Source organism: Cyprinus carpio, chromosome A18, assembly GCF_018340385.1.
Source record: "Cyprinus carpio isolate SPL01 chromosome A18, ASM1834038v1, whole genome shotgun sequence".
Lineage (NCBI taxonomy): Eukaryota > Metazoa > Chordata > Actinopteri > Cypriniformes > Cyprinidae > Cyprinus > Cyprinus carpio.
In genome coordinates this window covers 29,389,631-29,413,918 of record NC_056589.1, presented here as the reverse complement: position 1 = coordinate 29,413,918, position 24,288 = coordinate 29,389,631, and the positions used below count along the sequence as shown (strand labels likewise).

The 24,288-nt window shown below is 35.0% G+C and overlaps 1 protein-coding gene across 1 annotated transcript in view; it reads right to left on the bottom strand.

Annotated features, from left to right (window-relative positions):
- Positions 1-10,277: 10,277 nt before the first annotated feature.
- The window catches only part of LOC109046456 (tyrosine-protein kinase CSK), a 24,101-nt gene continuing 10,090 nt past the window's right edge, over positions 10,278-24,288 (bottom strand). Inside the window, exons 2-13 of the mRNA XM_042775761.1 lie at positions 23,957-24,021; positions 23,311-23,424; positions 22,112-22,224; positions 17,295-17,514; positions 16,007-16,100; positions 14,605-14,670; positions 14,427-14,526; positions 14,168-14,258; positions 12,909-12,982; positions 12,625-12,820; positions 12,304-12,390; positions 10,278-10,733 (exon numbers count right to left, since the gene is read on the bottom strand). Coding sequence (XP_042631695.1) covers positions 10,551-10,733; positions 12,304-12,390; positions 12,625-12,820; positions 12,909-12,982; positions 14,168-14,258; positions 14,427-14,526; positions 14,605-14,670; positions 16,007-16,100; positions 17,295-17,514; positions 22,112-22,224; positions 23,311-23,424; positions 23,957-23,971 — 1,353 coding nt within the window. The 5' untranslated portion in view covers positions 23,972-24,021 and the 3' untranslated portion in view covers positions 10,278-10,550. The remainder of the gene's footprint in view (positions 10,734-12,303; positions 12,391-12,624; positions 12,821-12,908; positions 12,983-14,167; positions 14,259-14,426; positions 14,527-14,604; positions 14,671-16,006; positions 16,101-17,294; positions 17,515-22,111; positions 22,225-23,310; positions 23,425-23,956; positions 24,022-24,288) is intronic.

Below are 24,288 nucleotides of genomic sequence, written 5' to 3'. Positions count from 1 at the left end.
TGCAGACAAAAATGTCCTTCTACAGTTCTTCAAACAAAAATTATACATATGTGAAAATGAGCAGACTGAAATTCTCAATCTTTCGAGATGTGCAGATTGATGCGGTTTATTGCAAAATATGTCACTTAATTTTGTGATATTGTGGAGTGAATTAACCTAATTAACAAAGTAAGCGTCTGCATCCTGAGCTGATCTTTAACATATAAGCCTGCAGCTGAATGTCTGTTCAAAAGAGCAGCATATGGATTATATATATATATATATTTCAGAGAATGAATCCTCCTTTAATTTCGTTTTTTCTCAAGAGCAGCAGGAATCATGTAATTGCTTAGTAAAACTCTCAATATGAGTCACGAATGCATATGAATTGAAGTTTTTTTTCAGCAAGAGATCACAAAGTCTTTTTTAAGAAGCACAGCAATGCTCCTGGGATCAGGGAATGATTCAGACCTCTTACTCAGGCACATTTTTAAAGGAATAGTTCACCCCAAAATATAAATCCTGTCATCATTTACTCACCATCGTGTCATTTCAAACTTCCATCTGTGGAACATAAAAGATAACTGGCAATTTTCAAATCAATTTATGAACGATACAAAAAATATATGTTTTCATATGCATTCAGCAGATTTAAAATACAGTGCAGTGGTCTGGAAAACATTTAAAAAGGTAAATCAGATGAACTAATACTATTACTTAGTATTATTACCTTCCTATGAAAGCTTGTTTTCACCACGGAATACAAAAAGAAACCTTTAATTAATAAATAAACTTAGAATACTCAGAAAACGTCAGAATTGCAAGATATATATTAATCTCAGAATTAAGAGTATATTCAAAAGAATTCAAAAGTCAAAATTGCAAAAATAAACTTGTGGAATCTCAGAATTCTGAGAAAAACGTTAAAATTGCGAGACATACAGTAATCTGAGAATTCAGAGGAAAAAAGTCAAATTTGCGATATGTAAACTTAGAATACTCAGACTTTATAACTTTCAACTGCGAGATGCAAACTTGCAATTCTGAGAAGAAAAGTCAAAATCGTATGATAAAAAGTTTTTCATTTTTTTACGAGCTTTTTATATCTACTTGTCTGTTTTGGAGCTTCACAGAATCAGTCATCATCTGTTGTTGTAGAATCATTAATATCCTGCTAAACATGTTAAACGTGCACAATAAGAGCCGTGTAGTGATAAAGCAAACAGAGATGGTTTTGAGGATCTTCAGTGAGGATGAGTTGTATTGATAAATTTGCACTTCTGAAGTGGAATTATGTGACTGTTTAATGCTGCTCAGAGGTGGCATCAATGCATTTATATACATTTTATATTGCAGATGCAAATACAGCTTAATGCTTTTATATTAGGGGCCGAGGTGGGTCAGAGCAGGCTTTTATTGTGTCTTTACACAGTATTTTGACCAGGCACAGAGCAGCTTTAACAGGGCTGGGTAAAGATGCCTTATGAAGCATCATCACAGCTCTATTTCAGTTTCAGCTCTAACAAAAGAGCAGGAAGGGGTCAAAAGAACAGCATCTCAGTGCTGGTGAGGCTCCCAGGAGCCCGGGGCCCCTCGTGGTGCTCACAGTGAGATCTCTGCAGGCGTTTGGTGAGGGTCGCGTGGACGCCAAGGCTGAATGTCAACGAGAATATGCAAATCCACCACGACAACTAGTGCAGGAAACATGTTCTCCCCGACTCCCAGACCCTTGATATTTCACAAAGTCAAACCGGACGAGGCAGTCTTCGCCCCGGGGGGATTCAGATTGGACTGTTTACACACACACACACACACACACACACGGCCCCAGTGTTACACCAGAGCCCCCCCAAGGCTCACGCATCCTTACAAAAATTCTGTACATACTATTTTAGCATTTTGACAGTAACAAATACAATAAATAACAGGCCTATAAAACATAATAATAATAGTCATAAATATGTAAAATTATGTATTTTGATAACATAAAAAGATCTCATTAAACATATTTGGTTATGTATGGCTCTTATTTTAAATTTTTTAAGACATTAGTCAATGAGAAGAGGCTTAGCTGTCCAATTTTTAAATTTGATTGGTATTTTGGTTAATATATGTGTGTGTGTGTGTGTGTGTGTGTGTGTGTGTGTGTGTGTGTGCGTGCATGTGCTGACCTACATAACACAACTAAATATACATTTTGAGATTTTTATATATATAGACATAGTAATAATAATCATACAATTTAATTATTGAATTGAATACATTATGGTATTACAAACATTTTTTTTTTTTTGTTTTTTTATGTAGATTTCTAGATTTCTGTAAGACATATATATTTAGTTTAACCTTTATTTATGCTATACAGAGGGGTCAGAGGTCAGAAATGGTCAGGCTGAATGTGTGTTTCGGTTCGTCTCAAACCCCCAGATCATGTTTTTAGTTCAGTTTGCCCCGAGAGGATTTGTGATAAACCCGCACGAGATTGGAGTTTGTGTGGTGTATTTCTCATTTCGTGACGCATGGGGGTGGGGGGGGGTAATAACACATGCTGACGTCAGTGGTGTGATACGGGGTGTGTGTGTGTGTGTGTGTGTGTGTGTGTAAGCGAGCCGCTCACAGGCTGATGGAGTTTTTGTCTCCAAGGTCGAGCACCCTGCTAAACTCAAGACATGATGTACAGCTAATGTAAGAGCACTGCACACGACACGCAGAAGAAAACACAGAAGAGCCGCGAGGATGCATGTAATGAAGAGCAGAAAACGTGGACAGGATCGCAGAACCCAGTCATAGAAATGGAATTTACTGTATAACACAGAATTTGGCATATTTAGGAAGAATAAATCAAAAGTATGGCTGTTTGCTCAATCATTAGTGTCTGTGAATACTGAAGCTCTAAAGACTGCTGAGAAAATGTTTATTCTCAATTTTTAATTTGTTCAAAGTTTATGAATTTACTTAATTAGACATGCTTTTTGATTTACTTTTGATTAAACCATTAATTTCCATTTGGGGGAAAAAATATAAGACTGATTACATATGGCCCTAAAAATATAATTTTGTCAAACTTTTAATAAATTGTTTAAGTTTCATGATTTAATTTACTTAGACATGCTTTCTGATTGCTACAATTTAATGTAACCATTAAAATGGAATTTAGAAAACTTAAAATAATATATAAAATAAAATGAAGTTAAAAAAATCCATAAAAATTAAAATGGAAAAAAATTACATTTCATATGGTTCTCAATATTATATTTTGATTAAACTTTTAGTAAATTGGAATTTCATGATTTCATTTAATTAGAAATGCTTTTTGATTACTAAAATGCAATTTTACCATTGAAATGGAATCCAGAAAAATTAAAAATTAATTTCAGGAAAAAAAAATAAAGAAAATTTTATATGGCCCTAAAAATGTCATTTTTGTTTTGTTAAATTGTAACCTTTTCATTTTTTATGCTAATTAGACACGTTTTTGATAAATACAATTTTATTTAAGCACTGAAATAGAATCCAAAAAATAAAAAATAAAAATAAAATGGAAAATTTGGGGGAAAAATAAAACTGATTTCTTATGGCCTAAATATTTAATTTTAATAAATTGTTCAGTTGTAAATGTTTCATGATTTAATTTACTTAGACATGCTTTTTGATAACTAAAATTTTATTTTACCATTAAAATGGAATCCAGAAAAATTAAAAATGAATTTCAGGAAAGAAAATTTGATATGGGCCTAGAAATTAAATTTTTGTTTTGTTAAATTGTAAATGTTTCATTTTTATATTAATTAGACATGTTATGTTTTTGATTACTAAAATGTAATTTAAGCAGTGAAATAGAATCCAAAAAAATTAAAATGGAAAATTTAGGAATATGGAATTCAGAAAAATGTAAATAATAAAAAAGCTCAGATAAAAATAAATCCAGAAAAAAAATTTTTTTTTGGTGGAAAAAAAACATTTCATATGGCCTAAATATTATATTTAGGTTAAACTAGTAAATAGATGTTAAACTGTGTAAGTTTCATGATTTAATTTACTTAGACATGCTTTTTGATTACTAAAATTTGATTTAAATTTAACCATTAAAATGGAATCTAGAAAAATGAAAACTGAGCTCCAATAATGCACAAACGCAGACAAGGAGATTCCCATTTTGCAGAGACACAAACAGAGCAATTAGTGTTATGCTTCAGAGAAAACAACCCGATTACATAAACCATGACACACAGCTGAGGAAAGCACCAGTGTCCGATGTGACTGCAGACCGCATCGACCAGCCCAGGGTCAAAGGTCAGAGCCCAAATCACACCTCCGGCCTCATCTGCATGCTCTCACACCTCGAGAAGCACGAGGACCAAATGAAAGTGTGTTTTCAGGATATAAACAGAAGGAAGGGTTTGTGTGACGCTGGGCGTGACGGAAATGCAAATTTGTCAGGCCCTGAATAGACACTAATTGTGGTGGAAGCATCAGCTGAGATGCCGGCTCACAGAGACGTTCTCTCACACAACACGTGTGTGTGTGTTTGCATTTATAAAGAGATTTGCAAGCAGGGAAAGAGCCTTCAGTCACAGATCATGATCCGAAAACTACGTCAGACTCAACGCATCCCTTTAAATTCAGCTTTATATACAGTTTTAGACAAACTGCAGGTAGAACAATTACTGCTTTCACTGTTAATTACACAGCGTTCCAAAGCCTCCTTAATTAGCGTGTTCTAGAACCAAACAGAGTGACACAATTCCACCGTCATCTATTCTAGACCACACAGATGTATTATGATGTATTATGATGGTAAACGCTGGCTGATGGGAAGCGTGTAATATTAATAAGTTTGTAAACACCATCACAAACTGCTTCAGCAGGAGTTTCTTGAAGCGGATTAGAAGCGTCTTCCACAAGATCAGGTTAATGAAGATGTAGGAGGCCGTCGGGATTAAACCCACTTATTAATGAGCCTCACAGAAAATACACAACCCCCCAAAAAAGAGGTGAAGTTCGTCTATAAAAGACATTTAAAAAACTGTTCAATTTAAAAAAAAATAAAATAAAAAAAGCATTTTTTTTTAGCTTTATTAATTTTAAATATTAATGTTAATGTTAAATATTTATTTCTTTTTAGATTCATTAAATAAAAAATATCTAATATTGACATTTTATTTTCTGCATATGAATTTCTTTAACACTATTTACAATGCAAAACTAGTGTATTTTTTTCCTAGCATTAGTATTTTTTATTAGTATTTTGGTATTAATATTTGGTATTTTAGTTTTATTTCTATAGTATTAACTAATATTTTTAAATTGAATTTTAGGTTAGATTCTAGTAATTTTTCTGCTTTGGTCTTTTTTTTTAGTTTTATTTTTGTATTTATTTAAATTTAAAAGTTAAACTCGGTAACATATTTCAGTTAGTTGCTAAGGCAGCACTTCTAATTTTAAATCATTTCTAATTCTCAATTTTTTATTTATTTTTCATCTAATATTTATATGTTATTTCATGATTTGCTACTGAATTTTGTTCAGTTAAATGAGAAAAACAAAACCAAATCAATCAATCACAGGTTCGTCAGTAAAATGACTCCATGCATGTCCTTTTGTTGTGTTACCAGCTCATAACCCTCGCCTGAACGCAGATGATAAAGAAACAATAATTAATAATACGACTTTGACAGGTTTATTGATGAACGTTATTACATGATTGAATACTGACCTTTAATCTCAACACAACACATTCTGACTTCAGTATAAATATGATCCAGATGAAGTATTACAGCACAAACTGACTCAAGGTCAGCGGACGAAGCGTTTGTGTTTGGGTCTCAAATGCCGAGAGGAAATGAAGCTGTCAGCAGTTAATTACTACATATGGGTGTTCATTTAAAAGTTAATGACTATGAAAAAGCTACGGCGATGCACAAGCGCACCTGGAACAAAACAACCAATTACAGACTCCAGAAAACAAGGCCTGTCAGTGTTTCGTCTTGATCTGGGAGATTTTCAGAGCGATGCTTGCACTCATCCGTCAGATCCTGCAACAGCAAACGATAACACACAGACGCTTGGCATCTGTTTGCAGCACTTCATGGGATTACAACATCTCCTTCCAACTGCTGTTCAGCAGAACAACGCTAATTAAAACCAGCAGAATCACGAGACCAGAAGAGCATGAAACACTCACATCACAGTCAGTGTGTTCAGAATGGAGCTCTAGCATCATGCTGCAAAATTAGAAAACATTAGAAAAAACATCCAACACTGAAAAAAAGCTAACAATATTACAAATATATTTTTATTAATTGAAATAAAGCTGAAATAAATAATAAAATGAAAAACTTTAAAAATTATAAAAAATTTTAATAAAGATTATAAATGTTTAAGATTTTTTTTTTTTTTAAATGCTTTAACTAAAAATAAGTTAGGGTTAAGGTTAGTTGAAGTACTAAAATTACAAGCTAAAATGTATTTTATTTTGTATAAAATAAAAACTAAATATGTATTTAGTTTTAACAAAAAGTAAAAAAAAATAAATACAAAAAATAAATACAAAAAAAAAATAAAAAAAATAAATAAAAAGAAATAAATCTGGAAAATCATTTTGTCTCTTAAGTTAGGGTTAAGGTTAGTTGAAGTAAAATTACAAAAACTAAAAGATAAAGCCAAACAGAAATGTAATTAAAAAAGGGAAAGCATAAAACAAAATTACTTTTACTTCACAAAAAAAAAAATAAAAAAAATATGTAAAATAAAATAAAGCGACATTTTATATAGAAAATAATAAAGCTAGATAAAAGTTAAATTAAAAAAATGACAAAACAAAAAACAAAATCACTAAAATAAAATTTATAGAACATTTTCTAACCTCAACTAAAACTAAAAAGGATTGTAATAAAAGCGTGTGACGCAGAAACAGCATGAAGGTCTGAGTTCAGCTGATCCTCCATCATTCAGTCTCAGCTCTCAGTTTCTGTGAAACGCACCGAAATAGATCTCAGCGGCTCCCAGGAGAAATCAAACACGCTGCCTCAGTGGAGATCTTCACCAGGAACAAGCTGAACTCTACTGCTGCGGATTCATTACAAACACACTAAACTTACGCCAAAACAAACCTCAGCGCTGCCAGTTCTTTCAGAAAAAACCTACATTTACAGCAGCACTGAGACGACTGGAGCTGGGAAGGAATGCAAAGGGTTAAATACAACTATCTACAACAATCTATGATACCACAGAGAATAGAAATACTCAGAAAGATTCAGTACATTTTGGTAAAGCATTGAGATGTTTCCTAAAGCACTAATTCTTCTTTGATTCACGTAAAAAGATTTATATAATTAAAGCCTCACTATTTTACCTTTGCAAAAGATCTTGACTGTGAATTTGAATAAATTTCTATGCATGAAAATAAAACAAATAGAAGACAAAACTTTTAAAATTAGACTTAAAATTAGAAATTAGAATTAAAATGTGAATTACAGATGTTGCACCTGGCAATTAACTGAAATAAAATAGTTTAAGTGGAAATAATAGAATTACTAAAACTGAAATAAAAATAAACTCATAAATGGAACCAAAAAAAAAAAAGATAAAAAAGGCAAAAGCACAAAAAATTACTAAAACCTAAATTAAAATGAAAACTGAAAATATAGAAATACAAGTATGCATAAATATTCTTATAGTATAAATATTACTAAAATACTAACAATACTAAAACTGGTTTCTGATTGGTAAAGCATTGGTAGTTTTTCTAAAACATTAATTATTTCATCCACGTAAACAAATTTATGAATTAAATTAAATAGTCCTGAGTTTATGACAAATTCATATGCAGAAAATAAATGATAAATATTAGATGAATACCTACAAATAATTTAAATTTAGAAATTAGAATTAAAATTAGAAATGTCACTGAAATAAAACTTAAGATAAAACAGAAATAAGCTGCATAAAAATAAACAAAACCTATTAAAAATGAAAAAAAAAAAAAAAAAACTAAACCGAAACTACAATTTAAATGAAAACTGAAAATATAAAAACAAAACCCCAAAATATTAAATATTACTATAGTATATAAATGAAATGACTAAATAATGATATAAACAAAAACCAGTCTGAAAGATGTGAGGCTCATCGACAGTGACGAGGTCACTTCCTGCCGACACCTCCGCCCCCCAGCAACCACACGCTCTGTGCTGGTCAGATGGAATGATTTATTTATAATCATGGCAGAATATTAAAACAATGAACATTGAAAGCACTGACACGTTACTCAAGGCCTCTCTGAGCATGCATGAGTCCGTCTGACGCTCACTTCTTAAAGGGGTCATATGATGCGATTTCAACTTGTCCTTTCTCTTTGGAGTGTTACAAGCTCTTGGTGAATAAAGAAGATCTGTGAAGCTGCAAAGACTAAAGTCTCAAATCCAAAGAGATATTCTTTATAAAAGTTAACACTCGTCCATGCCCCCCTGAAACGGCTTGTCTAACACGCCCCACATCTCTACGTCAGTATGTGGGAAGATTTGCTTAAACCGCATAAACATTTCATTACACCAAATACACCAAATAATGTTCTTTTTAGCAACATCATATGACCCCTTTAAATATATTTTAATATAAAACAGGCAGACGCAGTAAGAGTTCTGATGGACTGACCCTCCGAGTCCACTAGAGGGAGTGTGTGTGTGTGTGATGGCAGGCACATGAGCTCAGCTGGGGGGGTGTGTGTGTGTGTTTCCCAGCTCATTGCCTCAGTTAAGTCTGGCGCTAGTGAACACAAACCCGTCTCGATGCAGAAGACAAATCAACAAATACAGACATTAAAAAAAGAGCCATTTAAAAAAAGAAAAGAATAAAAAGACAGGCGTTGAGTCTGCTGTCAGAGGAACACAGGCACTGCTCTGTCAACTCCAGCAGGCACTTTGACACACACACACACTCACACATACTCACAGACACACGTACTCTTACTCTCATGCGCACACTCACTCTCGCGCGCTCACGCACACTCACTCTTGCGCGCTCATGCACACTCACTCTCATGCGCACACACACACACACACATACTCACTCTTGCACGCTCATGCACACTCACTCTTGCACGCTCATGCACACTCACGCACACTCACTCTCATGCGCACACTCACTCTTGCATGCTCATGCACACTCACGCTCATGCACACTCACTCTCATGCGCACACTCACTCTTGCATGCTCACTCTCGCACGCTCATGCACACACACTCTCATGCGCACACTCACTCATGCACACTCACTCACAGACACACACACACTCACTCTTGCACGCTCATGCACACACACTCTCATGCGCACACTCACTCATGCACACTCACTCACAGACACACACACACTCACTCTTGCACGCTCATGCACACTCACTCTCATGCGCACACTCACTCATGCACACTCACTCACAGACACACACACACTCACTCTTGCACGCTCATGCACACTCACTCTCATGCGCACACTCACTCTTGCACGCTCATGCACACTCACTCTCATGCACACACTCACTCTTGCACGCTCATGCACACTCACTCTCATGCGCACACTCACTCTTGCATGCTCACTCTTGCACGCTCATGCACACACACACACTCACTCTTGCATGCTCACTCTTGCACGCTCATGCACACACACACACTCACTCTTGCACACTCACTCTCATGCGCACACTCACTCTTGCATGCTCACTCTCGCACGCTCATGCACACACACACTCACTCTTGCACGCTCATGCACACTCACTCTCATGCGCACACTCACTCTTGCATGCTCACTCTCGCACGCTCATGCACACACACACACTCACTCTTGCACGCTCGTGCACACTCACTCTCATGCGCACACTCACTATCGCATGCTCACGCACACTCACTCTCGCACACTCACTCTCATGCACACACTCACTCTTGCACGTTTATGCACACTCTCTCATGCGCACACTCACTCTTGCATGCTCACTCTCATGCGCACACTCACTCTTGCACGCTCATGCACACACACACACACGCACTCACTCTCGCACACTCACTCTCATGCGCTCATGCACACTCACTCTCGCACAGTCACTCTCATGCGCACACTCACTCTTGCATGCTCACTCTCGCACACTCACTCTCATGGGCACACTCACTATTGCATGCTCACTCACGCACACTCACATGCACACACACTCTCTCTCTCACTCACACACACACACACACACACACACACACACACACACACACACACACTCACTCATGCACACACTGCAGAGAAATGCACACACACACGCATACACACTCGCACGCTCATGCACACTCACTCACACGTGCTCTCGCACGTGCACACTCATGCACACTCACACGCACACACACTCTCTCTCTCAAACACTCTCTCACACACACACACACACGCGTCAGTGTGTTCCTCCTCTCATGTCACGGATCACGAGAGAGTGTGCAGATCAACAGTCCACGTCCAAGTACACAAAGAGTGTGTGGGGCCACAGTAAGAGGTTTGGTTTGTGATGCAGAGGGTCTGGATTGTCCCCGGGCCCCGCGGCCCTCACAGGTACAGCTCTTTGGCTCTAATGTGCTGCAGCTTCTCACGCAGCAGACGGAACGAGGGTCGTCCGGCGGCGTCCAGCGTCCAGCACTGCTTCATCAGGTCATAGACGGCGACCGGACAGCCGTCAGGAGCCTCCATCTTATAGCCCTTCTCCACCCGCGGCACCACCTCCTTCAGCGGCTGCAGAGAGACACAGACAGAGCTGAGACTGCCCTCTGCTGGACACACGCAGAGACACAGCACACCATACAGAGAAACTACAAACACTGCATCTAAGGCTGGCATACAAGACATTATTTTAACACTCCAAAACAATTCATAGATATGCAGTGCTGGGTAGCAATTGATTGGATTACATAATCAGATTACAACAATTAAAGTACATTACATTTCAAAATGCTCATAATCCGATTACAGTTACTTTTTTATGGATTACATGATTACATATTACTCAAACAATAGCTGTAAATTATACACAATGGAAGACTTTGGGTGTGTTGTTTTCATGTTTATTAATGTAAACGCAAATGTTTTTGTCAGCCAAACCCCTTAAAATAAAATACTTACTCTAAATATCTCTGACGAAGGTAATATTTCAAATAATTTAATAACACTGACATGGGTTGCACTGACATGTAGGTAAACAGATATGTCTATTTTTAGTGTTCAAAGATTTAAATGAGTTTTATTGTGCATTTTTATGATTTAATTAATTATTAGCTTACACTAGGTCTAAATTGCATATATATATATATATATAGTACCAGTCAAAAGTTTTTGAACAGTAAAGTCTTTAATGTTTTTAAAGAAGTCTCTTCTGCTCACCAAGCATTTATTTGATCCAAAATACAGCAAAAGCAGTAATATTGTGAAATATTATTATAATTTAAAACAGCTGTTTTCTATGTGAATATCTGTTAAACTGTAATTTATTTCTGTGATGTGCAGCTGTATTTTCAGCATCATTACTCCAGTCTTCAGTGTCACATGATCTTCAGAAATCATTCTAATATGATGATCTGCTGCTCAAAAAACATTTATTATTATTATTAATAATTAAAACAGTTGAATAAATAAATTTTTTAATTTTTTCAGGATTCTTTGATGAATAGAAAGATCCAAAGATCAGCATTTATCTGAAATAAAAGGCTTTTTTTAAACATTATACACATCACCATTCAAAAGCTTGGAGTCAGTATAATTTTTTATTTTTTTTGGAGGGAAAGAAATTAAAGAAATTTATAATTTTATTTAGCAAGAATACTTAAAATTGATCAAAAGTGATAAAGTCATTTATAATGTTACAAAAGATTTCTATTTCAGATAAATGCTGTTCTTCTGAACTTTCTATTCATCTGTGAATCCTGAAAAAATCAACATTGATAATAATCAGAAATGTTTCTTGAGCAGTAAATCATCATATTAGAATGATTTCTGAAGATCATGTGACACTGAAGACTGGAGTAATGATGCTGAAAATACAGCTGCGCATCACAGAAATAAATTACAGTTTAACAGAGACTCACATAGAAAATAATTATTTTAAATCATAATAATATTTCACATTTTTACTGTATTTTTGATCAAATAAATGCAGCGTTGCTGAGCAGAAGAGACGTCTTTAAAAAACATTAGAAATCTTACTGTTCAAAAACTTTTGACTGGTAGTGTATATATTTATATAATATATAATCTAAATGAAAATGCAGTGCATTTCTTGTCAAAAGAATGAAAACAATGAAAGTCTTACTATTCTGGGGTACGGCACCCGTCCGAAAGAGTAGATCTCCCACAGCAGAACACCGTAACTCCACACGTCAGATTTCGTAGAAAACTTCTGCAAAAACACAAGAGAAACATCTATCAATTCTATGAAACTACTACTGAAGAGATTCTCTGAAAATCAAAACAAAAAATTGTGAAATTCACAATTTGGAACGAGTCAAATGGGAAAAACTAGAGCGAAAGCGAATCATTCACACGCTTTAAATGCAAACCCGGATCTCCGACATCCAGCAGGAACGTCACTCTTCCAGACACGAAGCTTTTCTTGAAATACATAAACCAGTACCTTCTCTCGCAGCGCCTCGGGCGACGTCCATTTGACGGGCAGCTTTGCCGTGTCCTGAGTGGACGAAGCCTCCTTGGTCAGACCGAAGTCGCTGACTTTGGCGATGTTATCATCGGACACCAGCACATTACGAGCCGCCAGATCTCTGTGCACAAAGTTATTGGCCTCCAGATACTCCATGGCCTCGCAGACGTCACTGCAACACGGACACAAACACGCTAAAGATCCTGACGGACAGACACACAGCTGACGGACAGACGCGTGTTAATGAGACGTTTACTCACAGAGAGAACTTGAGCAGACACTCGCCTCCCAACACGGTCCGGCCCCGAGAGCGCAGGTAATCCACCAGACTGCCCTGTTCAACACACACACACACACACACACACACACACGCTTCTCAGATTGCTTTAATTGAACAGGCTGCTGCAGATGTTTAACCAGGATCTGAGGATTTCTCAACATCATTCATTAGATAGAGATATAGACATTTCTAAACAATGCAATTTTTAGTAAGCAAGCGAAACTTACTCAAAATACACATTTATTTATTTTTTATTCTTTTTTAACCATTTTTAAAAAATGTCTCATTTCATGTTCAGGTCATTTTGTATGGTATGCTATGTATGGAGCACAATTAGTGCCAAAAATACTTTTTAAATTATCTATGAAGTTACATTAGTGTCAAAAACGTTTGCAAAATATATACCGCATTTTCCTCATATCTCACACACTTTTGGACTGAATTTTGTTGATTAACATGAATATGCCGTTTATTGACAAACTATTGCAGCAGGAAATTTTTTCACTGTTAACATCCGAAAGTGAAAGCTTATACAAGTAAAATGAATTTAATTTGTTCAAAAACATTTCAGAGTAATAATCGTTGTTTTGTTAGAAAAAATGTATAGGTTTCATGAATTTGGACTGATTTTGAGCAAATCATGAGTTTAAATTTAAAGGAATTTAATTCAATTTCATACATTCCAATGGGGTTTACATCAGTAATTCTCAGATGATATATTTTTAAAAATTTCATACAATGATATATTCATTAATACAGAATATTATATATAAACATGTACGTGTAATTTATATATATATATATATATATATATATATATATATATATATATATATATATATATATATAAAAAAAACATTTTTAATTAATAAAACAAGGCTAAATGAAATAAAAGCATGTTAATAACCATTGGTACCATTGAAAACTTTTTTTTCACATTCACTCATTAATGAGAAGTTGCTGTTTAGATACAATATGGTTTCAAAAACGTATTTTGATACAATGTAGAACTTCTTATAACTTATTATAAACCAGCCCGAAATGGACTAGGACTTTTATTTTGAAATGTTTATGCTTTACTACTTCCAGCTGCAAAATTAAAGAGATAAAACATGCACTTACCACCATCTACAACAGAATACAATATAAATACAATACAGAGATCAACAGTAGATCATACGCAGTAAATGAGCTCACGATACAACTTTTGACAGCAACACTGCGAGAAACACCACCGACCTTAGTCATGTATTCAGTCACGATGAACAAACTGCCTCGTTCCTCCACGATCACCCCTAATAACTGCACCAGGTTAGTGTGTCTCAGCTGACTGCAACACACACACACACACACACACACACACATTCATCTGTAAATATTACTGCAGTTATTCTGACGTTTACTTGATCAAAATCAGTCGAGATTTGACACGTGAAGCTCGAGCTGAAGCTGGACATCTGTACAGTTACACAGTTTCTTTCTGATCATCTGTACTCACGTCATGACTGAAGCTTCAGCGAGGAAGGCCTGAGCCGTGGCGTCGTGTTTGATGCACTTCACCGCCACCTTCGTCCCTCGGTAATCTCCCACCATCACGTCTGAACACACACACACACACACAGATTACACACAGATTCATCGTCCTCAAACACAGCGTCACGGATCTTCACACACACCTCCGAACTCTCCTTTGCCGATGGTCTGAATGAGTTTGAGATCTTTCCTGCTCAGAGCCCATCCACCTGAGAAGACAAACAGAGATGAAACCCCTTCCACTTCTGCTTTATTTCCCTCATTAAAGAATTTTGTTTCTAGGACTGATTACATAAGGGTTCTTATCATTACCCCAAAGTTAAACTCTTAAAACATTTTTGTTAACTGAAATGAAGCTAAAATTAAAAAAATAAAAAAATACATTAGATGAACCTTTGTTTGGTTTTAAAATAAGTAACTAGGAATAAAATAAAATTAATCCGAAAAATCAGATATTAAATTAAAGCTAAAGAGTAGTATTTAAATAAACAAAAACTAATAAATTTGATGAAATTGCTAAATATTTAGAAAGTAAAAATACTAAAGTAAAAAGTTACTTCAAAATATTAACAGAAAAACTAGATAAAATAATACTATAATAGATAATAATAAAATACAAATACTAACTGGAAATAAACTAAATAGAAACTAAAATGGAACTAGAACTAAAAACATATTTTTATAATAAATTAAACCCAAATAGTAATTAAAAAAAAAAATAAAAAAAAATAAAAATGACAACAGCACAATAACAAAATTACAAATATTTTAATATAAACTAAAACTAAAAACTGAAAAACAAAAAGCTACTTCAAAATTTAACATTTAAATGTGAATAATACTAAAATAAAATTATTTACTGGAAATAAATAAGAACTAACCAACTGAATCAAACCTAAAACTCAATTAATAAATTATAAATAATGAATTATTATTAAATTAAACCTAAATGTGACCTTGGAGCACAAAACCAGACATAAGGGTACATTTTATGAAATTGAGATTTATGCATCATCTGAAAGCTGAATAAATAATCTCTCCATTGATGTATGGTTTGTTAGGAGGACAATATTTGAAAATCTGGAATCTGAGGGAGCAAAAAAATCTAAATATTGAGAAAATCATCTTTAAAGTTGTTCAAATGAAGTTCTTAACAATACATATAACTAATCAAAAATTAAGTTTTGATATATTTACAGTAGGAAATTTACAAAATATCTTCATGGAACATGATCTTTACTTAATATCCTAATAATTTTTGGCATAAAAGAAAAATGTATAATTGTGACCCATACAATGTATTGTTGTCTATTGCTACAAATATACCTGTGCTACTGATGACTGCTTCTGTGCTGCAGGGACACATATAGTAATATCTCATAAACAAAAACTGACAAAAGCACATAACAAAATTTTAACTAGAATGAAATTGAAACCTGAAAGTATAAATTAAAAACTACTTCAGAATATAAAAAAAAACCTATAATAGTAAATAAATACTGCTAAAACAGCACTGGTCAGGATGAAGCTCAATGAGACACTCACTCCTGGAGAACTCGTCCTGCGCCGCCACCGTCCCCTCCATCAGCTTGGGTTTGATGAGTCGCGTGCAAAGACCGTCAGCATCTTTGGTGTAATGCTGCAAACACACACACACACACACACACACACACACACACACACACACACACACACACACACACACACACACACACACACACACGCATTAATATGCATGATCACTTGTTTCACAGAAACGGTTATGAACTGTGCTCAGGGGTCGGGGCAGCTGTCAGAGCACTTCCTGTGATCATGTGAAAGAGGAAACACACTGAGGCTGCGGAGGGAAGAGTGAAGGACAGCAGCCTGAGGGAGCAGAGCATGCTGGGACAGAGGTCATATTCATCTCACGGTGCTCTGCTGGATGTTTCCGGTGAAGACAAAACATGTCTTTCTCAGCTGATGAAGAATTAGTTTTCATGCCACTAACAACAAACATCTAGGAGGAGAAAGAATTACATAAACACATCAAACAAGACCAATGATCAACGAATCACACTCACTCAAATCAACAGGTTTTTTTTCATAATTATAAGATATTTATTAAATATTTTTGACTTAATATTTTTGTGTTTGCTGATTCAATGAAAAACAAAAAAAAGTTAAAAATATATATTTTTATGATATTGTAAAAAATATTTTTTTTCTTAAAAAGTTAAAAAAAATTTACAAATTTTTTTAGCTGTTTTTTGATAATTTTTAATATTTGTCTTTTTGATTTTCTAAAATATCTTTTTTATTTTTTCTTATTTTTTTAATTTTTGCTCCTTTGCTATTCATTTAAAACAAAACAAAAAGGTTATAAAAAGTTTTTTTTTTCCATTATGTTTTTGTAAATATATATATATATATATATATATATATATATATATATATATATATATATATATATATATATATATATATATATATATATATATATATATTTCCACTTTGCTGCATCACTAATCATCACTGCATGACAGAATAATTCTCTTCATCATAAACTCGTTAGATGATCATTTGAGTTTCACAGAAACACAAGAGCCACTAGAGGGCAGAAATCACATCAAGAGCAAACACACACACACAAACACAGGTCTGCTCTTGTTTACAGTGGTTTCACAACATGTGTGTGTGACGTTGATTCATGAGCAGCTTGTTATGACACGCCATCGAGAGAAACGGGATGAGAATGAGAAACAAGATTAGAGAATGTGAGGAATGCCTCAAGACACACACACACACACACACACACACACACACACACACACACACACACACACACACACACCTCCACCAGCTGCATGAGGTTGTCGAAGTACTCCTCCTCGTCGATGGACAGCCTGCCGCTGTGATAGATGATGCGGTAGTGCTCCACCTTGCCGTCGCAGCTCACACACAGCGTGTAGTCTCCGGGAAAATTGGTGCTCTCGCGCACCAGGAACAGCCCCGTCTCCGGCGGATACAGCAGCCGCTCCGCCTGCTCACGCGTGATCTTACCGTGAAACCATCTGACAAACAGAGTAATCAGTCCCAGCTCATTTATTCACCTGGCCTTTATGAGATCATACAGTATGTACAGTACAGAGAGACTTCAGGGGAGACGGACAGGAACAGAATCACGCGGCTCAAACGTCATCCGGTCAGGTATCAGTCTAGACATTCAGTTTGCATTATTTGATGTTCTTCTGATTTCAGTAACTTCCAGATCAATCTGACATCATCGCTCTGCAGACATTCTCTCTCGGCTCTCAACAATATATGATCAGTGTTGTTATGGTTAACTAAAACTATTAAAAATAGTACTTTACTGCATTTTTAGCTGAAAAACAAAAAACAAAAAAACATTAAAATCTTTTTTTTTTTTTTTTAAATATAAAATAAAATTTGAAGAAAAAAAAAAAGAAATGCTGCCTTGGCAACTAACTGAAATTAAATAAGTTTAACTTATAGCACTAAAGTTACTGAAAACCGAAATAAAAATGAAGCTACATGGAAACAAACATAAAAAAAATCTGTATATGATAAAATTACATATAATTATACATTATTTTTTATGGAAACTATATATATATATATATATATATATATATATATATATATATATATATATATATATATATATATATATATATATATATATATTATATATATATATATGTACACACAGTACAGACCAAAAGTTTGGAAAACATTACTATTTTTAATGTTTGAAAGAAGTTTCTTCTGCTCATCAAGCCTGCATTTATTTGATCAAAAATACAGAAAAAAAAAAATTGAATATTGTGAAATATTATTACAATTTAAAATAATTGTTTTTAAATTTATTATACTTTAAAATTATCATTTATTTCTGTGATGCAAAGCTGAATTTTTAGGATCATTATCACATGATCCTTTAGAAATCATTCTAATATGATTATTCATTATCAAAGTTGGAAAACAGTTCTGCTGCTTAATATTTTTTCAGAACATGTGATACTTTTTTAGGATACTTTGATGAATAAAAAGTAAAAAAAAAAAAAGCTATGTTTTTAAAATATAAATATTTTGTAATAACAATATACACTACTGGTCAGTAATTTGGGGGTCAGTAATTTTTTTTTCTTCTTTTTTTTTTTTAATAAAATCAATACTTTTATCAGCAAGGATGTGTTTAAATTGATAAAAAAGTGATAGTAAAGAAAAATATATTATTAGAATATATATTATTAGAATTTTTTATTTTATTTTGAATAAATGCAGTTCTTTTAACCTTTTATTCATCAAATATATTAGACAGCAGAACTGTTTCCAACACATCATAATAAATCAGAATATTAGAATGATTTCTAAATGATCATGTGATAGACTGGATGTTACATGTGACACTGAAGGCTGGAGTAATGATGCTGAAAATTCAGCTTTGCATCACAGGAATAAATTATTTTTTTTTAAAGTATATTCAAATAGAAAACTATTATTTTAAGTTGTAATAATATATCACAATATTACTGTTTTTTTCTGTATTTTTGATCAAATAAATGCAGGCTTGATGAGCAGAAGAGACTTCTTTCAAAAACATTAAAAATAGTTATGTTTCCAAACTTTTGGTCTGTACTGTATATATATATTATATATATATATATATATATATATATATATAATATATATGTGCATGGAAAATAAATAAATGAATAAATAAATGTGGTTTTGACAGTTGAAATCGAAACAGGAAGTATACTGACGTGTGTCACTGACTGCTACACATAACTGGTCTTTAAGTGATTCTATGTTGAGGTCTGGACTTCATGCATTAATGCTGTTTGGCTTCATTAACCGACCGCTGGCCTCTGATGCAAGCGGATGAGGTCACAGCTCTGCCGGGACACGCTGATGCGTCACTGTTTTCACTTCAGCATTTCACTCGTTTACTGAGAAACTCGATGAGTAACGATCCTCACAACCAAGAGTTTCACCGTCTTACACAGATGTCAGAGATTCAGCATGTTACTGAAATCAAATCATGCAGACTGTCACAGAATGATGACTGTTCAAATCTAATCAGGTTACAAAAGAACAATGTCGTGTTTGAGAGGAACCGGCAAACGCTGAGGATTGTGGGTCATGAGATCTGTGCTGAACACACAACCTTCATCCAAAAATTCTGAAAAACTGACATCGGGAATGTACTTGTGCTTCACTGACACCAGAATGATTATCCTCGATCATCCGTCGCTTTACTCTGAAAATATACTCCAAGAAATGAGACACAGAGCCTCCACAATGACTGTTTTTGGGCCTGTGGAAACTAATAAGATGATCATAAATAAGTTTTGTGTGACGTATCTGTGAATAACAAACCATAAGAGCGGTTTAAAAGGCATCTGACCCTGTGTTAAAACGACTGTTCTGACTTCAGAGGTATCTGAGAAATGTATCTTATTAAACTGGGAAGTGAACACCTTCCAACATGTGAACTATTAAAACTAATCATAAATGATAAACATGTAATATTTACCATGTAGTGTAACAAGTAAAACCCAAAGAACTCTGACCCATGTCCAGATGAGATCAGCAGACTGACCAACTTTATTTGTTATTTAATTTATGTATTTATATAAATCTGATATGAAGATCAAATATATAGTTCCCAAAAATATTTTAATGTGTTTTTATTCTTGATTCTTTTTATTCTCCAAAAAACATGATGGCCCATATCTACACAATGAGAACATCTCTTGGGTGTGAGTATGAATGTGTGTGTGTTAGTGAGTGTGTGTTTGTGTGAGTGTGTCTGTGAACGAGAGTGTACGTGTTTGTGTGTGTTAGTAAGTGAGTGTTTGAGAGCAAGTGTGAGTGTGTGTGTGTGTGTGTGTGTTTGTGTAAGTGTGAGTGAGTGTTTGTGAGCAAGCGTGAGTGTGTGTGTGTGTGTGTGTGTGTGTGTGTGAGTATTTGGTGAGCATGTGTGCGTGTTAGTGAGTGTGAGTGTTTGTGAATGAATGTTTGTGAGCGTGTGTGTGTGTGTGTTTGTGTGTGTAAGTGTGAGTGAGTGTTTGTGAGCAAGTGTGAGTGTGTGTGTGAGTATTTGGTGAGCGAGTGTATGTGCGTGTGTTAGTGAGTGTGAGTGTTTGTGAATGAATGTTTGTGAGCGTGTGTGTGTGTGTGTTTGTGTGTGTGTGTGTGTGAGTATTTGGTGAGCATGTGTGCGTGTTAGTGAGTGTGAGTGTTTGTGAATGAATGTTTGTGAGCATGTGTGTGTGTGTGTGTGTGTTTGTGTAAGTGTGAGTGAGTGTTTGTGAGCAAGTGTGAGTGTGTGTGTGAGTATTTGGTGAGCATGTGTGCGTGTTAGTGAGTGTGAGTGTTTGTGAATGAATGTTTGTGAGTGTGTGTGTGTGTGTGTTTGTGTAAGTGTGAGTGAGTGTTTGTGAGCAAGTGTATGTGTGTGTGTTAGTGAGTGTGAGTGTTTGTGAATGAATGTTTGTGAGCATGTGTGAGTGTGTGTGTGTGTGTAAGTGTGAGTGAGTGTTTATGAGCAAGTGTGAGTGTGTGTGAGTGTAATTGAGTTGTTTGTGAGTTAGTGGTTTGTGAACGAGAGTGTTTGGGTGTGTGTTATTGAGTGTGAGTGTTTGAGAATTAATGTTTGTGAGCAAGTGTAAGTGAGTGTGTGAGTGTAATTGAGTATGTGTGAGTGTGTTAGTAAGTGAGTGTGAGTGTTTGTAAATGAATGTTTGTGAGCAAGTGTAAGTGAGTGAGTGTGTGTTTGTGTAAGTGTGAGTGAGTGTTTGTGAGCAAGTGTGAGTGTTTGTGTGAGTGTGAGTATTTTGTGAGCGAGTGTGCGTGTGTGTATGTGTGAGTGTGTTTGTTAGCAAGTGTGAGTGTGAGTGAGTGTGTGTATAAATGGCATACTCCTAAATACACTCTCCATTGTTGGTCTCTCTGAAAATGCTATTAAATGGTTTGCCAACTATCTTTCGGGGCGAACACAGTGTGCGCTTTTAAAAGACTGTACTTCATCTATTTTGTCACTTTCCAAAGGTGTCCCTCAGGGCTCTGTTCTGGGACCCATTTTATTTTCCTTGTATATAAATAATTTATGCGATAACATTCCAAATGCTAAGTTCCATCTGTATACAGACGACACCGCTATGTACTGGTGTGCTCCATCAGTCAGTTAACTTTTAAGCTACATATTGATAAATTCATTTCAAAACTTAAGCTCAAATTGCGGTTTTACTACAGAAATAGTGTGTGCACGTGTTTGTTTAAGAGTGTGTGAGTGGTTGTGAGCAAGTGGGAGTGTGTGTGTGTGTGTGAGTAAGTGTTTGTGAGCGAATGTGTGTGTGTGAGAGAGAATGTGTGTGTTTGAGATGGATTTGCATACTGCGTTTTCTGTGTGTGTGTGACTCTGGAGCATCAATCGTCTGATTCAGACGCGTCTCCAGCCGCAGAATCACAGAAACAGACTCCAGCTCTGCTATGCTTCCATTCTCAAAACCTTACACTATAAAGCCACCATCAGCCAATCCGAGGGAAACACAGACAACCATTACCCACAATTCAGCAGGACTGGAGTCCTCTTTCTGATCTGATTCTGGTCTGAAAGCAGAATAAAGATCATGAACTCACGGCATCAGGCTGAGTTTTCCTCCGGATTTGACGCCTTCTCTCTTCTGGACGTAGTTTTCTGGAATCATTCCCTCTCGGCCAACAGAGTTCTTCGCTTTGTACCAGTTTGGGTCCTGAATCAATAAATCAATCGATCGATCAATCACTGGAGGACACGAGCATGACAACATGCCTGATAGAGCTGAAATAAGATGTTTGTTGGAGTTTGATGATGATTCAATATATACACGTCAACATTTATGATAAAAGCACAGTACAATCACTGCAACAGACATGATGATAAATTTGGTTTCACCAATGTAAAAAATTACATATATTGTGATTTGTGATTGTGATTTGAGTTTCGAGTCTCATTATAATATGAATTAATATAATGGCTTTCCTAAGGGTCTCTAGTTGAGCTACACTTGATTCGAGATGCAGCAGGAAGAGTATTAATGAAACTAAAATAGCGAGAACCTCTTACACTGGTTTTAATGGAATTAGATTGGTTACCAGTTGATTCTAAGATTCTTTTATTAGTTTATAAAACACTGCATAATCTGGCACCGTCTTACATTTCTGACTGTAAAGATATATCGTACATTGTGTTCCTCTAGTGCTGCACTTTTGGCACATTACACAGTAACTCTTCCGCGATCTGGTGGTGCTTCTTTTAGCAACTATTCTCCAAAAATTAGGAACTGTCTTCCAAGTGAAGTGTGCACTAGTATTCATATTTTTAAAAGTCGGGCTAAGACATAACTCTTTAGAGTTGCTTAGGAGTATAATAATGTGTGAAGAATGTAATTTTTTTTCCATACTTGTTTATACTTATTTGTTGCTTTTTTTCTTTTGATTCTTCTATATTTGTTCTTATTTGTTTATAAAGTTTTTATTTTGTTAAATTGATCATTTATTCTTAATATTTGTTTTATGCATGTGAAGCACTTTGAGTTGCATTCCATGTATGAAAAATACTATACAAGTAAATAATATAAAAAATACTATTATTATTAAAAATATTTAAAAAATATTTTTACTGTGAGTTTACCATGGAAATATCCTTTTCTGCTTACATGCATTAAATAAAATAGTATTTGTGTATATATATATATATATATATATGTCACTCAGTCCTTCAGGACGTTTAAAGACTGAAGCTTTTGGACATTAAAGGTCCATGTGACATCAGCAGGTGTTTGCTGATTGGCCGTTACCTTGGTTACGCCGATGATGGTCAGCAGGTCTCCTTTGCAGAAGGGCAGGTCCTGTTCTGTGCTGCCCTGGAAATTATACTTGGCCACACACTCGGTGCCCGGCGGCCAGGATGCCTGAGAGACAACCCACAATTCACTCTAAAGACACACTCTAACACGTACTATACAGAAAACAAAAGAACCTATTCAACACTTTATGTGAGATATTATTTATTTAAAAAATAAAAAAAATTCTCATTACAATATATAGCAATAAATAATCTTAACCTTGAAAAATCAATATAAATAAATAAACAAATAAATATTCAAAATAAATTACGAAAAAAAAACCTACATAAATAAATACCAAATACCACATTCTAAAAATAGGGTTCATTTAAAATAAATAATTAAATAAGTATAAATAAAAATATAAATAAATAAATAAATAAATAAATAATCAATCAACCTATATATATTAATATATATATTAAATAATAAACAAGCACACCCTAAAAATAAGGTTCATTTACCTCATGCAAAATATAACTGGATTTTTATTATTTACAAAACAAACAAAAAAGTAAAGAAATAATCCACCCTAAAAAATGGGTTTAAGTAATGCAAATATAATGTGGTGTTTTTCTGCAGTGTGGAGTGTGTGTACCTGTAGAGCAGACATGCTGAGGACTGATGCTGGAGTCTCTGAGTGTCAGACGAGAACCATCAGAGCTGAGGAGACCAAACACACACATCCAGTCACTCAGTGTGTGTGTGTGTGTGTGTGTGTGTGTGTGTGTGTGTGTGTGCGTGTGTGAGAGTGCGTGCGTGTGCGTGCGTGTGTGTGTGTGTGTGTGTGCGTGTGTGAGAGTGTGTGTGCGTGTGCGTGTGTGTGTGTGCGTGTGTGTGTGAGAGAGAGAGAGCGAGTGTGTGTGTGTGTGTGTGTGTGTGTGTGTGTGTGTGTGTGTGTGTGTGTGTGTGTGTGTGAGAGTGTGTGTG